The 17,246-nt window shown below is 35.1% G+C and overlaps 1 protein-coding gene across 1 annotated transcript in view; it reads left to right on the plus strand.

Moving 5' to 3' along the window:
- LOC149793334 (contactin-3-like) overlaps positions 1-17,246 on the plus strand; it is a 112,788-nt gene that overhangs the window by 58,358 nt on the left and 37,184 nt on the right. Inside the window, exons 4-6 of the mRNA XM_089966357.1 lie at positions 979-1,251; positions 4,660-4,947; positions 12,164-12,442. Of these exons, the coding sequence (XP_089822483.1) occupies positions 4,740-4,947; positions 12,164-12,442 (487 nt within the window). The 5' untranslated portion in view covers positions 979-1,251; positions 4,660-4,739. The remainder of the gene's footprint in view (positions 1-978; positions 1,252-4,659; positions 4,948-12,163; positions 12,443-17,246) is intronic.

The following is a 17,246-nucleotide window of genomic DNA, read 5'->3' on the forward strand; positions in this document are numbered from 1 at the left end:
GCCCTACGGCTATGTCACAAAAGTAGGTGATGGTATCCTACACTGACTTCATCATTTGAATTTCCGCATGCATGATTCATTGAGATATTAGGTTGTATAGGTATAAATCTTTATTAGAAAAACCAATGTATAATAAAGGTCACCGTGACCTACTTTCACATCATACAGGCATAAGATATGTTTCCGTATACAGCTCATGACCACAAACATATTTATATCGTCTTTAAATATCGTATTTTCTCTTAAGAAATTGTCCATCCTTTTATCTGTTATCAAGTATGTTTATACACTGTAACTCGAGTTGCCTACTACCTTCAGATGCCAAGCTTTCTCTATGACGCGCTTGTGGTAAGAAAGAATCCTATCAATTTCTGTGTCAAAAGGTCAAAGGTCTAGGTCACAGTTTGAAGAAAAAAGTCATGGCTGCATCATGATAGCTTGAGTTCTTTGCCATATACAGATACCAAACTCTGTGAATGGACTGTACATGGGATAATGCAGAAATATATTGATCTCGGAATACACAATTTAATGGGCAATTAACTTGGATTGAATGACAAATAAAACGTGGTTTCTATCAAATGACTTTAAATGTTCACTGTCTACAGTTATCAAACTTTGTGGGTTGATTACACATGGGATAACAAGCAACCCTTTAAAGGTCATGGTTAAAAATTTAAAGGTTGAGGTCACTGTTACTGAAAAACGAAGAATGGTCTCTGCATACTAACTTGAAATCACCAACTCAGATTAAAGGACTAGGTCACTGGTACTGAAAGAATAACAAGTTTTCAGACAAAAACGTCGAGCTCTCCACCGTACACACACACACGCACACAAACACATACATACATACATACATACACACACACACACACACACACACACACACACACACACACTATATATATATATATATATATATATATATATATATATATATATATATATATATATATATATATATTGTTCTTTCAGATGAGCTTTCTATAAACGTTAACAGTGTAACAGATGGGATATTGGGACAGGGTATAACCATACCTTGCGCTATTAGTGGGAGACCTATTACTACAGTTCAGTGGTCATTGAATAGAAACTTGCTGTCGAAAGGTTCTCGGTATAGTTGGAATACTGGAGCAAGGGCTGATCTTCATATTTCCATCTTAACTATCGACAGCAGTGGTACATATATTTGTATAGCTTCAAACCATGTCAGTGAAAAAGCACTCGGTGCGCAACTTACTGTCAAATGTAAGTAATGAGACAGTATTTCCATGTCAAGCTTGATCTCTGAGCCTACATCTCCTAACATTTCAATTTTAGTGCATATGTCCGTCATTAACCATATTGAAAGTGAACATGACTTACCAGTTCATTAGGTGGGGTTCTCATTGTGTAATTAGCCGTTGATTACTAGTCTACCTTAATATTTTCTGACCGCCTTAACCGACGTGGAGGATGACTGTTGTTTGTTTTTTTCGGCTAGGTGTTCCACAGGTTTGAAAAACAGTCTTGATATATATATATTATCCAGCACTTCAAGATAAATTCCTGAACTTGAAGATGACATTAGTGAAACATTTACATTCTTCTTGCTTACATTAGTAAGAGATTGTCTAAAAATACCCAGATATATAAATGCGCCAACGAAAGTACACAGATATGCATTTGGCACATCAATGATCATCAATGTTTGATGTACTCAAGGATTTTCGTGCGTATAATTTCCCAATATTGACATCGTAATTCCAAGTCGGATGGAATGTTATGTTGGATTGTTAGGTGACGAGTAAAGTAACAAAATCCTTCTTTCATATCAAGTACAAGATTATACAGAACTATTCTGAAGGTAAAATCTGTTGTCACTGCAAAGGATGCCATTTTCACTGCACTTGATTGCATGATATTTATCAGTATAGCAGGATGAAAGCAGGATAGAAGAGTATCTAGAGAAAAGACGTAATACGATTCCATTACTGAGATGTGTATTTTGACGGAAATGTACGATAAATGAAACCGACACCTTACTCATGTGAATAAAGTCCCACAATAGATACAAAAATGATGTGTATAACCTCTAATAATGTAAAAAAGAAAATGATGTTCCCCAAATGGAAACCGACCAAAGCAGGGAATTCCAACAAATGAATCACAAATAACTTCTTATGTCCACATGAATAGGGTATAAAACAAATATAACTTAAGTTATGGCCTTATCTACAGATTTATATATGTATGCACTTTAATCACAAGTATTCTCACTGAATTGAATTAATCAACATATATGGTTCCTGTACGGAATTGTCAACAAGTATGATTTATATATTGCTGTACGAATAAGTTGGTTACTTTGGTTAATGTATGAGTCACATTCAATATAGGAATGGAATTTCTGATGCTATTTATCTCTTACCATTCCGATGATGATCGCGAGATATTTCGGGTCCCATAACTCGAGCTAAATGGAGAAAAGACTACCTCGCATGGTCCGCTAACCAATTATGCTGAAGGATTCGTACAGGACCTCTTTATCTGGCTGACGCATTAGTCATAAACCTTTTGCCCATTACATTGAGCTAACTAATCACATCCGTGTAACCCTTGCCCACATTATGTGGTTAACAAAAGACTCTAAGTTCAATGAACACCTGGGAACAGCTAATTATAAATGTCTAAGTAATGTAATACACGAGGCTCAGCTATTAATTAATATTATGATATACATAACGCTTACGCGAACATGAATTGACTTATTATAAATTATTTCATGACAATGACCATACCAATTATCATTATATGAACCATGTTCATACCTGGATTTTTCAATGGCAATAATATTCACATTGTATTATAAAAACCCAACACTCATCATTTCATACATTCAACAAGTACTTTAATCCAGCTAGTCTGTTAAGTTATAAAACAATGGTTAACTGGACACAGACTATATCTGATATAAAATTAACCTTTTCAGAAATGTAAAATACATTCCAAAACATTCAGTATATAAAACGATTCTAGCACTTAGAACAGATAGTAATAAATAACATTTTTCTGCAACTCAAATACCATGCCTAGTTGTAATTTTTTTTTACCACCGTCCCAATTAGCTTGCGGTAGTGAGTGAACCGTGCTCTGTGTTTTGATATAGCTAAGGCTAAAACAATATACCCCATGGGAAACACTGTATTTGGTAGCAAGCCTATTCCATGTGTGTTGATGTATTATACAAAGATATCTTAATGCACACATTTTCGAACTTGTTTGGGGCAATTCAGTTCACGTTATGACAAAACTTACCGTCTATTTTATATCAGAAAATCTTGCCGAGCTAAACTCATTGTTTTATTCTGAAAATCATTTACGTCCAAATTCCAAAAAAGTATGAGTTCGACTTTGTAGGTCGTTTGAAACTTTCTGGTACTTTAAATTTGATTACGAGGAAACAGTGCAGACTCTAGCAGGCACACGATGGCCTGCAGTGTAATCATGCTGTGATAAATTTAAGTCTCGGCAGCTCATAGGTAAATGCATAGTTTATAATAATCTGTTTGCAAAAATACTTTATATCTTTGTGTAAATTTATTTCACTCTATTATTTCACGTTTTTAGCAATAACGTGCAAATGATTAATGATCTAGCTATGTGAAACCAATCAGCCCAAACATTTCCGTCATAAGCTATATGTAGTTTACAAAACTGAGCTCTGAATTATGTACAACTGAATCATCCATTACGTGAAATTGAAAGATTCACTCTACCTAATGAACCTGTTTATAAGTCGACAGGGCCATAACCTGCAAACATTTTATGTTTAAAGCATATGCATGGTTTGGTGATGACGTTTAACATTATCTCATTAATGAATCTGTTTGAAGTTGCCATCCAAATTATATCCATATGGGACCGCTCCGGTGGCCTAGTGGTTAGAGCGTCCGCCTCGGATGCGGGAGGTCGTGGGTTCGATCACCGGTCGAGTCATACCAAAGACTTACAAAAATGGTACTAACAGCTGCCTCGCTTGGAGCTCAACATTAAGAGGTTAGTGTTAGGACTGGTCGGCCTGGTGTCAGGATAATGTGACTGGGTGGGACGTCATGCCACATGTCTGCGGCATGATGCCCCAGTGCTAGACATCACTAAAAAACTGCCACACTGCAGACATCGTAGCGATATGACTGAAAAATTGTTAAAGCTACGTTAAAAATCAAAATCACACACACACACACACACACATCCATATGGTCAGTACTTTGGATATTTAACGTATAAATTAAGGATATGGACGGGGTAGATAAAAATTGGTGAGATTTGCGAAAGGCACATATTGCTCGCATTTGACATCTTTGCAATTTTTGTGATAGAATGTTTGTTTAATCCATTCTTAATATATTTTATCAAGAATGAAATATTGAAATCGTTATGTATTGTTTCATTCACTAAGAAGAAGACAATTTCCGGAATAATAAAATTAATAAAATTACTGAATTAGCTGGTCTTTTATTTCAAAATAAAAACTGTTTAAACTTGTCAAGTTATCATCAATATTCAGGTTTTGATTATTTTCTTTGATACCATTAAATTCTTACTGACTCAATACAAATCAGTTTAGAACTAATAATTATCTTATTAATCATTGTTTCTATTCTTTTATTTCAGCCCAACCAATTGTCACGATACAGTCTGATAAGCCAGATTTCGGAACTGTGGGTCAAGCTAAAACATTATCTTGCAACGTGATGTGGACAAGCGATTTAATAATAAAATGGTATCGTAATGGCATACTCCTCAGTATTTCCTCAAAATACACTTGGACTAGGTATCTCAGAAGTGGACATGCAGACCTGACAATATCAGCCTTGTCTAAATCAGACAGTGGTATATACACCTGCGCTGCAGCAAGCAACGCTGGCACTTTTACCGACTCTGTGAATCTTACCGCAGAAGGTTTGCATGATAGATTACAATATTATTCTGATTGTTAACTATTTTTAGCATACGGTGCGATGTGAGAACAGAACCTGTACCCCATATTTTGATTCATTATTTGGGTTTCGCGACAATTTAAAGTAGTTCGATTTGTGAAATCGACACTTTCTGCGATCTTGAAATGACGCATACAGTGCATTATGTCTTTGATTTGATATCACTTTGTTCCTCGGTTTATTGACCTCTGAGAAAGATTCACCATAAAATAACTGTATTGCAACTTCTCTCTTTTATTAAGTCGTGAACATAGGTAATCCTGCGCATTTTACAACCAGAAGATAATTAGCTGTGCAGAATTTAATAATTTTTAATTATTATGAAAATGTATCCTTTCCATTCTTAATTTGATAAAGATGTGTGTGGTCTTTATCCTTTGTCAATTTATTACATTTTTAGACCCCATTCAGCTTTTTGTGGACACGTCAGTAGGCGATTTTTTACATACTTTTCTATTTAATTACGCTTCAGAACAGACATTTAGCTAAAGAGTATCGCAAACATGCACACCAACCTGTAAATGTTTAAGATATTTGGAATTCTGGGATACTTAGCTATGTCAAATACTGTAAAGTAACAACATACATTTTTTCAAACCAAGTTATATGCTGCAAGCTGTAGCAAGCGTTTATAGCAAGTTATATCCAAAGAGAAAACAGGATAATATATACAGGTGAGACACTGTTTTCCACGGAAACCATGTTTACCCAGTGAATAAGAACTCAGCTACATTGACCGCAATAACAGGAGCGCAATTGTACGATGGTCACTGAAATATAAAACAAACGAACAGTGTTGTTCAGCATCTCATTAAAGACCATTATTCATCCCATGAATACATTCCCGATCACATTAACATTGGGAATATAAGCCTACTCCCTCCAGAACCCAGCGCTACTAAAAGACAATTCGTCATTTCTCTCTATATCATTTAGCCAAAGCACAGTATCTCTTTGTCCATTATCTCCTTGGCACAGCTCGTTCTTGTACGTTTTAAAGCATTGCTTCAGCACACAGCCTGAACAGAATAAGCCTGATTTCAAATCCAAGTCTTTGTGCGGGAAAGTCATATCATTTTTTCAAATGTATGGCATTATTTGGATTAATATTGATTCATAAACTATTTACATTACTGTTTGAATTTGGTGTATATTTTGTGAAATTTATCACTTTATTATCTCGGATGTTTAGATCACATGGTTAAACACTTATCGTAGATTCTTGTTAACCTTCAAATAGTGGTGTATGCTTTCTTTATTTCGTGCACTCTATTTATAAAAAAGTGTTATTTAACAAATTAACACATATTGTTAATTTATCAATTGTTTCCATTGTTTTATTGTCTTAGAAACATATCAACTAAATGCAGTAAATGGAAGAAATGCAAAACATGGGAAGTCAGGCGTGCGCCAAATGTACCTGTACTTCCCCGTGCATCGTGTGCAATTTGTGATCCAACGACCCGTGGTCGACCGACCGTTCTGCAAAAATTAAGAAAAGGCGAGGGAAAAAGGGCTAAAGCACGCAAAACCAGTACCGATAAACAAAATATACATCTGAATGTAGAATAACGTTTTGAATATTGATGGAGACGCTGTTTGTATCCCCCACCTAAAATCAGAAGGATGATGCAGTTCACCACATTGGCAACAAATGATTTGGGTGAGACGAATGCACATATGTTGCAGCAGCAGTTTGATAAACCATCCTTTCAGCAAGATGAGTCAATTGAAAAACGTGACGGTGGCATAATCATGCCAAATTTTACCTCTCTTTTCATCTCTCGCCCGCACAGATACTTTGGATTCAGTGGTTGAATGTTCTTTGTTATGCAGCCCAGTGAGAATGCGTTACCCCGTAAGTCTTTATAAACGAGCGCACTGGGTATTTTTGGAATATACTGAGTTCAGCATGTAGTACTGTTTCGCCGTCCGGAGCCGTACCGGCCGTCCAGCCAACTTAGTCATTTCTAGCTGGACTCGATAGCGGAAAAACTTAATGATAGGTCAAATATTTTAGCCAGACATATGACTTTAATTATTTATAATGACAGATGTATTAGTGCACATGCAGATAGGGACGGGATGATTGCGGTAATTCGGTCCTTCAAGCAATGCTTCTGATACGTCAGATAACCGAGCAGACATTTCTCCCCCACTAACTAGTCGTCCCGGTAAATCTGTATTTGGCTCTGAAATTAAAGTGAAAATTCGAATTAAATAACCAGAGGGATATAAACCTAAAGAGCTTTATCTTACAAAGTAAAAACGGATATCCAAGATCGGAAAGAGAAAATACAAGGAGAAAGAGAAATGCAACATAAGAAGGAAGAAGGGGAATGGGGCAAAATGCAAAGATGAAAAGATGAAAATTAAATTGAAATGCAAAAGAAGTAGACAGAGATATGCAAAGTGATAAAGAGAAAACGAAAATGAAACTGAAATTAACATAATTAGAACTAGCAAGCAGGAAGCACACGCAAAACTAACGTGCAGGAATTTATGTTACCCAAAATGTTATGTTAATACCCCCTTTTGAAACAAATGAAGTCAATCAGTATTTCTCTTTGTGTAAGATTATTGCTTCGAATTTGAAATGGATAAGGGAGCACTGGACTTTACTATTAAAAGCGCACTTATAGTCAAATCTCGTGAAGTCTACACTTCACTGGCGTGTTAATTATGATGTAGTTAAGGAATGTGTCTTTAAGCATTATGATTTGTTTATTACCTGAGACAAATTAACAACGGCTTAGAAATCGTAAAAGAACAATAAGACCTATGTCGAGTTTTCTAGGGAAAATGAACAACTATTTCATAGGTGGTGTGCATCTTACTCGATTTATAAACATTATGTCAACCTAAGAAAACTTATATTAGATGAGGAGTTCATGAATTGCACATATATTGATGTCAAGACCTACGTCGTTGAGCTAAAGGTAGCAACTCTGGATGATGTTGCTCGTAAAGACGGCAACCACTCATTGACTCAAAAAGCTTCGGTGGTCATTACAGTTTGCTCACAGCATATTTTTAGTAAGAAACCATTTCAGTCTCAAAAGAGTATTTCTAAATGTCAACTTATTGGAATCAAGCTTTTCAAAATATTGTCAGAATTTTCTCATATATTCCAACGTGCATATCTTGCAAGACTAAAGGGCACGTTACTTCGGATTGGTAATAGATTGGCAAAATAGCAACATAATTAAGGAAAGGATATTCCAAAGGCTCTCGTCTTTAAGAGGTCGAAGTCACGGTAACGTGTTGGAAAACAAAATGCATTTGTTGTTGGGTTAAACAAATCCCAGTATGATTTTAGCATGAACCACGCATGTCCAAAAAGTTATATAAAACTTGTTTGTAATTTTGCCGAGACAACCCTAATTAAAAGACTGAGGAACTTCCCAGAATCTTTTATTATCAGGAACTTTACATTTATCTGAAAAGTCTTCTTCTGAAAGTGTACTTTTCAAATGATAGGAAAACTCAACCTATTTTTCATCTGCAGCATGTTCCTGAACTATTAAGTAGAATAATAATAGGCTGCGTCTGTCCATTTTAGGTCAAAATTATGAGCAGAAGTTTTCAACAAGTTATGTATAAATTTGGCATTCAATATGTTCAATCTTCTACCAATCACCCTGCAGGCCAAGCGGCTTTGGCAAGATTTCATCAGCTTTGAAGAATATAATTTGGCGATATTGTTTTGATACCGCAACAGATTGAGATGAGAATGCTTATTTGTTGTTGTTTGCTGCTAGAGAATGAGTTCAAAAATCATAACGTTTTTGTCCGTTTTGATTCGTTTTTTAACATATCATGCGTTGACCGTTGACGTTTATAAACAGGAACTTGTTTCATCATATGACTCAGCGGATAATCTTCTTGATGATGTCGTTGAATTTTAAATATTAAAGTGAATGGCGTATGTATGACAATTAGCAATCTTCACTCTACTTATCAAATGTTGAACCAAGGTATAATAAAACTAAAACGGGAGAATTTTACAGCCTATAACGTTCTCGCTCTCTTATCTATACATCAGAATCCATATCGGGTTAAGTATTATGGTCCTTATACACTTGAAAAGACAATCCGAGATTTTAATTATATCATCATCACTTCTGAGAAACAGCTCTGCTATATAAATGTGGTAAATCAGACTGTTGATAGTGGTAGCCCTGTTAATCAGCAAATCAGTTTACTTACATCTCTCCCACACAGTAGTGACTTTAGAATAACCGGTCTTCGGAATGCATATATATAAAACAATCTGGACGAGAAACATTTGCATCTATAGACACAAGTAAAGCTTGAATTTAAACAAATGTTGTGTAAATTTGAGAATTGATTTCAGCTGTACAAATACAATCTACCATGATGCAGATATTGTAGATTCTACGCATGTGAAATAGCATCCTTATGTGATGAATCCAATAGGAATGTATGATAAAGAAATTGAATATATGTTTGGGAATAGCTTTATTGATCCAAGTAAACGTAGCTGAAGTTCGCCGTGCATTCGTATGCCGAAACCAGATAATTATCTCCATAGGTGTGCTGATTATAATAAAGTGAACATTGCAGCTAAAACAGATTCATGTCCAATACCAATACTTGTGTTACATTTTTGTGACATATTGTGGGGCATAGCCAAGTTAAACATTGTCTTCGTTTTTGTTTCTTTTTGCTGCTTAATTTATGGCCATAGAGCCATAGCATTAGAAACGTTGTGACGTCTTCGATGCTGGATCTAGCCTCACACGCGATTTTGCGACTGGTGGAAAAATCGGCAAACCAACACGCCTGTGAGTCGATGGCCCTAATTTCTAAGTGGTGTTAGCAGAGTAACTCATCATTCAACGTCGAATGCATTGACTGACTCTGTCATTCTTTACTTGATATGTCGTGATGTGCGTTTGCGCACCATGTCGCTAAAACCACATCACACTATATTTGCTTTACGAATGACTTATTTTGTTTCCCCGTTGCTGTTCTGTTTGGAGGCAGGCATCTCAGGAAGATGGAGAGGACGAAGAGTATCCGACACTCCGTCGGAAGAGACAGGTATGCATTTAATCTTGCGTAAATACTTACCGCATCGTCCTCCTGTTCTGGCGTAAGACTTCAACGGCAAATGTTGCGTATCGCCTACGAAAACATATGGTAAGTGTTAGTAACCTCAAGGGTTAAAACTATCTTCTATCTCTTTTGAGTCTTATCGGTTTTATAGTGAACTGAGCAAACGCCGTCGTTCACCCAGCCATGCCTTTTATCCACCTGGGGATACAGTTTTTAACTAGTAGTCTCATCTAGGACGTCTTACTGACGTACAGGCTTCATACAATGTCGAACTCGGTCCGGTCTTAAATATGATCATCAAATAATGGGGATTAGGGTAATGGTATCTTCCCATCAACATTGTAGAAATTAAAACTGTCTTAAACAACTTTCAATTCTGGAAGGACCGACCTTATGGAAAATTAGTTCTGATAATGTTCGACAAACCTATAGTGGTGTTTTACCTCCTCAAACACTGAGGCAACAAATTGCAAGACCTGTGCTTGCTAGTCTGGCAGTTTATTAGCAATCCAGTCGGGTACGCAAGGATCCTTGTTGGTAGCTCGCTCATATGAAACTGTCGAGACCTACTGATGGTAAGAGGAGGTAAATGGGCAAGATTGTTTCTCGTTTTGTGCACATGGCAGAGACAGAAAATTCGTATTTTAATTTTTTAGTATGTCTGGATTCGGGAGCATCAGGCTTATATTTCAAATGTTAATGCGATTTGATAAGTATTTCCTTGTTGATTTGCAAAGGAATCTTTTCTTTTGATATTCTGTATAAATTTTAATTACAGTTTAGCAAATTATCCAGGGTGCTCGCGCGCATAAATTGCGTGAATTATGAACGACTTCGTGTACTTGCAAAACCGTAATTTGAGACAATTCCTGCAAAAAAGTTCACATTAACTCATGTACTCAACGCAATATAAACGTTGTTGCTCACGTCTTTGGTAGATGTCTCGTCGCGCTTATCAGAACATATGACTTTCCGGTCTTTTGTACATCTTGGTAGTTAAATTTAACATGAATATTTATAATATTAATTGAATTGGAACCCTGAGCCCCAAAACAAGCATTCTGGCGTAATGTTACTCTTAAAATTGGTAATTTAAATTACGTGTTACTAGAAAACCCCGAATGGCAGACCTCTTCAGAGGACGATTTCATTCAGCAGATACCACCCTATGATAGAAATGGTGAAAATCAGTTTCAAAATTTTAAAATATATCAGATTATAAGAGCTGGGAAAGTGTCTATGTAGTGATTTTGCGCCCGATAATGACGTTGAATACAAATCTGATGCTCGATGGACAAAGGCAGACATCATACGTGACAACAGCGGTATTCGGAAATTAAATGTAAAAATGTAGTTTACCAGGTCTAAGTATAATTCGCACAGCTTAAGATTAGAGTGCAATTACTTTTTCTTTTATCAAACAATTCAGTAATAAGGGATATTGTATGACAAAACAATAAAGAACTTTCTGGATAAAAACATGCTGAATAACATGGAATCTACAAAGAAATTAAAGAGTAAATATGCTTGTATTTATTTGATCAAAATATATGTGTCTGATCAAGCAAATTATGAGATTGGGGTACGTATAAATATAACTCAGCATTAAGAAACAGAAAAATCTTATTTTGAAAAGAGATATCTATGAGTAATACCTACGAGGTAGTGACAACTGGATCATAACAACCATAAAGATTTAGGCGGATAAGATAGCAATGCAACTGTCCAATTTGTCTGCAGACTCTGAAACATAATCCCGTACAGACAAATGTTCATGCACATTTACGAAACAGATTAAACACAGAAACAATCAACAGATTTATGCATATGCATCTAGAGCGGACAGGTTTAATATTGTGATATGAATGTAAAGCGTTAATAAAGCGTAGGCAAGAGATACGTATTTTTAAGTGTTAGGTAAATATTGAATTATGTATGTCCCCCAAACCCATGTTTTTACTTCTCCGTCCATAATTCTGGTAACATCTCTACTAATATATAATGCATTCAGAATAAATTATGGGACTGTTTTATGTCATTTGTATTAGTATAATTTACGATACAGTATTCATAACTTACATACCTTTATGTTTCAGATATACTTGATGTGACTGTACCTTATGGAACAGAAATTGGCATTGTTGGTGACCTCAAGACGTTACAGTGTAGCATCACAGGAACCCCGATCATATACAGTTCGTGGTCATTCAATGGTTACCCTTTGACTAATAATAATCTAAATCACTACTGGCTTACATCTAATACACTCAGCCTTCACTTTGAGAGCTTGGCCATCGCTGATGCGGGGATGTACAAGTGCTCTGCCTCCAATGATGTAGGGACTACTTCTGCTTCCATCAAGCTCACTGTAATTGGTAAGTTTTAAATCTCAAATGTGCTCAATATGTTCTTTTTTTAGTAAACACTAACGATGCCGAAAAACGAGAAAAAACAAATTTATTTTTCCTTGAAAAGAACTTCATTTTGATGAAAACCTCGGAGAATGTTAGCAAAACTGTGACATTATCTGAGGAAAAAGACAGTGCAACACCTCAATAAACATTGCCGTACCCAATTACCATTCGGGATATAAGTCTGTTATCTCGCGAATTCAGTCTTACTAAGAGACGAAAATTCATCTTGTTTGTCTATGCCATACAGACACATACAATATATCTCGCCCACTATATCCCCATAGCCACCACAACTAGGCGTTCCCAGTTTATAGGCTACTCTTTATTATAGCAACATCGTACGTGAGAAATTGCACATTCATTCAAGCAGTAGTGTATCGAATAGCGTTCCCAACTCATTTTGTATACCTGTACTTTACCTCATGAGACATTACCTCAAGTATATGTGCATGTATATATGTTCACTCGCACACACACAAACACACCCACCCACCTCGGAGTAATGGGACACGCACATTGTTTGCACAAACAGTTAATGACCTGTGCATGAAAAGATGTAGAACAAATAATACATGTTTGATGTTGCAAACTTCATAGAGTTTTCTTTAGATCTGATTATAGAGTTGATTCATCTCTAACCTTTGTGACAGGCTAAGACTTATCGTACATCTTTCAACTACTCGAAAATTCATTAAAATCATTGAAATGATAACAATTATAAAAGGATGTCTAGTCATAATAGGAAAAGATCTCATAGTGTTCTCAGAGTATAAAGGCTGGCAGATTGTTATGTTATTAGTTTTTTTATAGCTTCAATCAAGGTTGTTTTATTTATGTGTATATTTGACTTAATTTAATTATTTGTTTGTTAGTTTTAAATTTTTATATTTTATTCCATTAAAGGCTATTGTGATGTAATATTGTTTTTGGACTTGATGCTTTTATTTTTTGCGACGTAAAAAACTAATAGCATAAACATTATATCTAATGCTGACCTTGTTCCTGACATTGTTTCAAAATCAGTAACAGTTTTAGTAAACAACTTTTTTAATTTTTTAATTCTTTCTTAGAGTAAGAATTGTTAAGGTAAGTCAAGGTCATACCTGGACGATGTGATAATTATCTTTTATCAAACTTCCATTTCTTGAAGTTTGACCCCCATTGGGTCATCTTTTTGCGTCTTAGTAAGACATATTACTAATATTTTGAGAAAGAATAGTCAATCGTACCCTAACACTTGAAAAGTCAAGTTGTTTTATGTTGTGACCAGTTTGGGTTAATTATTTTAATTTCATCAAATTATTGAATTGCAAGTGAGTGTTCTCCCTGGAAATACTAGTGCACTAAATTATTTCTTCGACAGGGACATTTATCAAAATTTATACAGAAGTCAAAACTAGAATAATATTTTCTATGATTCAACAAGAGACTGTTGATACTGCAGCACTTCGCATGTTACAGCAGACGTAATTGTCTTTCATTTTGACTTTCATCGGGATTCGAACTTATTTCATTCAGGATTGTTTATTACTTAGGACTTCTATAAGGATTCTTTTTCTTATTTTTCAGTTGATATCCTTGGGAAATAAATTATTTGTTACATTTTACAAAGCTTGTTGTCTTCACTGTTTTCTGTTACGTTTTTTAAGAGCCTACACAACTAACAATATGTACTTTCATTTCTTATATTACATAGGAAAACTGTACATTTTTAACATCTTTCCTTGCAAGGATTATAACACGTCCCCACATCAGGAAACTTATAGAGAATGGCCTTTTCTCTCTGCTTGGGAATGAAATGGTATGAGATGGGCAAGAGACTGCAAAGGGGATGATACCAGGAGATTTAGTAGAAACCTAACGCCTCAAGAACTGCTATCGACTTATTTTTTGATAAGATAGTTTCATTTTGACAATTGCTACATACAATAGAAAGGTGTGCGTGCTACAATATGATATGCTTTTCAAAATATTCTGTAAATAATAGCAGTTGAAAACAAAGTATGACATAATACCTGCAATAACTAAAAACTTTCTATATTGATTATTCTGTCCTCTTTGCCCACCCTGTTTATGACTAGTGTTTTAGAATATCTAAATGAAGCATTGCTTTTCATTCAATAAAGAGGTAATATGCACAGTTACAACAAAACAAAGTGACGTCACTTGTATTCACTTATATGCAAATTCTTAAACACAAGTATCAATATTCATGCGAGAATTGAGAGAAAAGGCTGTCCAAAAGTATCAAGATATTTGTCACGCATCTATCACCTATCATGCTGCCATAGTATAAACTGCCTATAGGAAGTATGTCCATTGGCACTCATGATATAATCAACGACTGGAATATTCCATCTATACATACTGGCTACGGACAGGACAGACCCATATATAATTAGAATTTGAAAATCTTGAAAAAGTATTCCAATTTAACATGCTATTCCTAAAAGGTTAAAGGCTATAGATTAAACCATAAATAAATATGCACTTATTTAACTTTTATTCATGTTAAGTGACAATATTCTACTTTAAAATAAACATTGATCAAAATTGCACAATGTTTTATTTCGCTATGAGTACTGAAATTTCCATCACATCTTGAACTGATATTAAGTACAGTTTAAATTAAGGTGGGCAGCTCTAAGTACTTTTATGTATGCCCGTATTATGCAATAATTTTAGAACTACAGACTCTAGGGGTCATTGAGTAGACATCATATTAAATAGCTAATTTTGTCTGCTGGGGTGGAGTCACTTTGGAATGAAGTAATTTCATTTGGGAATACATGGTTTTGTGGCCTTTAGACATTTCAAGGTGTACAGGTTAATGTTTTTGAAAAATTTGATTGGATTTAAGTTCCTGTCGTGGGTCACTTTTTAGGAGATTTTGGCTCACGTGATTCATGATTAGCTGGCTGTTACAGGAAAAAACCTTGTTAACAAGTTGAATGTTCTGGAAATGAATATGGGCCCTTCATTCTGAAATTGTGTCTTTGTCTTTTATATATAGTTAGTGCATAACTTGAGTAGTATTGCTAAGTTAAACATATGTAGGGGAGACATTCATTTAGTGGTGTTAAATTGATGTGTCAATCAGAGAGGTTTAATTTATTTCATTATTAATTGAGATTGCAAGGTGCTTATAAACAAAATAGGACTTATTAACTATTTTCTAATCACTGTGAATTAATTTAAAGACGTTTTGGACCATATCATTGTGATACATCATTGCTAGCAAATAAACTTTATTGAAAGCTACTGGCACATCGGCAAAATAGGTTGGAACTCATTTGGAACACCAATGGAACTCATTTGGAATAATCTATGCGTTTCAAGTTATGATATATCTTTTAGAACAATCAGGGATTTAATTCACAATACTGTAACTTATTTCTATATTTTACTTTTTATTTCAGGCAAATAAATTATTTGTTGAATTTGACAAAACCTGCTGGTTTTTTTTTGTTTTTTTTCTGTTACATAATTTAAGACTATAGAGTCGTTAAGCACGTTTTGAGCATATCTAGAAGTCTCAGACTCCTGCACTGGGCTCAAATAGAAACCTCTGATTGCATACGAAGATAACGAAGCTTAACGTTTTATTATCATCAGTTTATATTTGTTCAGCATAATGCATTACCGACAGTAACACAGGTAATGCAAAAATCTATCAAATGAGAATCAATTGTAAACAATAGACCTTAACATTTACGTCTGATTGGCTGACTGATAGTTTCAAAATTCATTTACAGAGGTTGCAACGAAATAGCTAAATCATACGTCTCATTTGGTCTCTGCGAAAGGTCTTGAAAATTCTGACGTTAAATACCCTCTTTAGCATATTATGAATAACTCATCAAGAGACTCCACAAAAAGATAATATATACATTACTGGCAGAAGTGATATGCAGTGCTGTCTCTTTTAGGTCTGGGGGCATCTACCTACATTTTTCGCACATGATATGTCTGGTGCTGGATGATAATTAACAAACTGCCTTTAACCTCGCTCCAGGACATGCAAGAAAATGCTGAAGCGAAACGGCAAAATCTAGAGTAAAAGAACAGTCAGCCTGTCTGTCTCCACATTTGTGTATGATCTGTAATTTGTTTTAAATATTAAGCATACAAAATCCCTGTATGTATGTGAAACAACCAGCTTTAAAGCTAAAATTACAATACCATGGAAACTTCAACGTTTAAAACAAACATCATGTCATTACCCCATTTTTGCAACTCCTTCTTGGAAATACATACCCCAGTAGTTGCAAATCTTGTATTGTAGAATTAGCTACCAACGTCGTGTACGTTTGTGTGTCAATGTATACATTATTTTAATTATTTCTTAACTGAGGAAACATTTCAATTTCATATACATCTGTTAAATGTGTGTAATGTACAGCCTATATACAATTATTTAGTATCTTTTGTGAGAATTATAGGTTGCTGCATTTGTAAATGAAATTACTACACAACCTTGGGAGTGTAGTATATCCATCTGACAAAACGAGGTCATATTTCTCATATAGATGCAGTAACCTTTTTATTATATGCTAATTTTCTTATTCTATCTAAGGCTAAATTGCATAAACAAAAATACATTACAAGAAACAAAGTACCTGAATGTATGTCGTATTCCTAACTAAATACACAAGCGCAGATTCATCATTACACACCAACAATATTATTAATGCGCACATAACTCCGTCGAGACAAATTTGAACTAGGTCGCGCGCTCGACATAGCTTTCGAAAGGAAATGGCGT

The sequence above is a fragment of the Sinohyriopsis cumingii genome, chromosome 8 (genome assembly GCF_028554795.1).
Source record: "Sinohyriopsis cumingii isolate HCF-2022 chromosome 8, ASM2855479v2, whole genome shotgun sequence".
NCBI lineage: Eukaryota > Metazoa > Mollusca > Bivalvia > Unionida > Unionidae > Sinohyriopsis > Sinohyriopsis cumingii.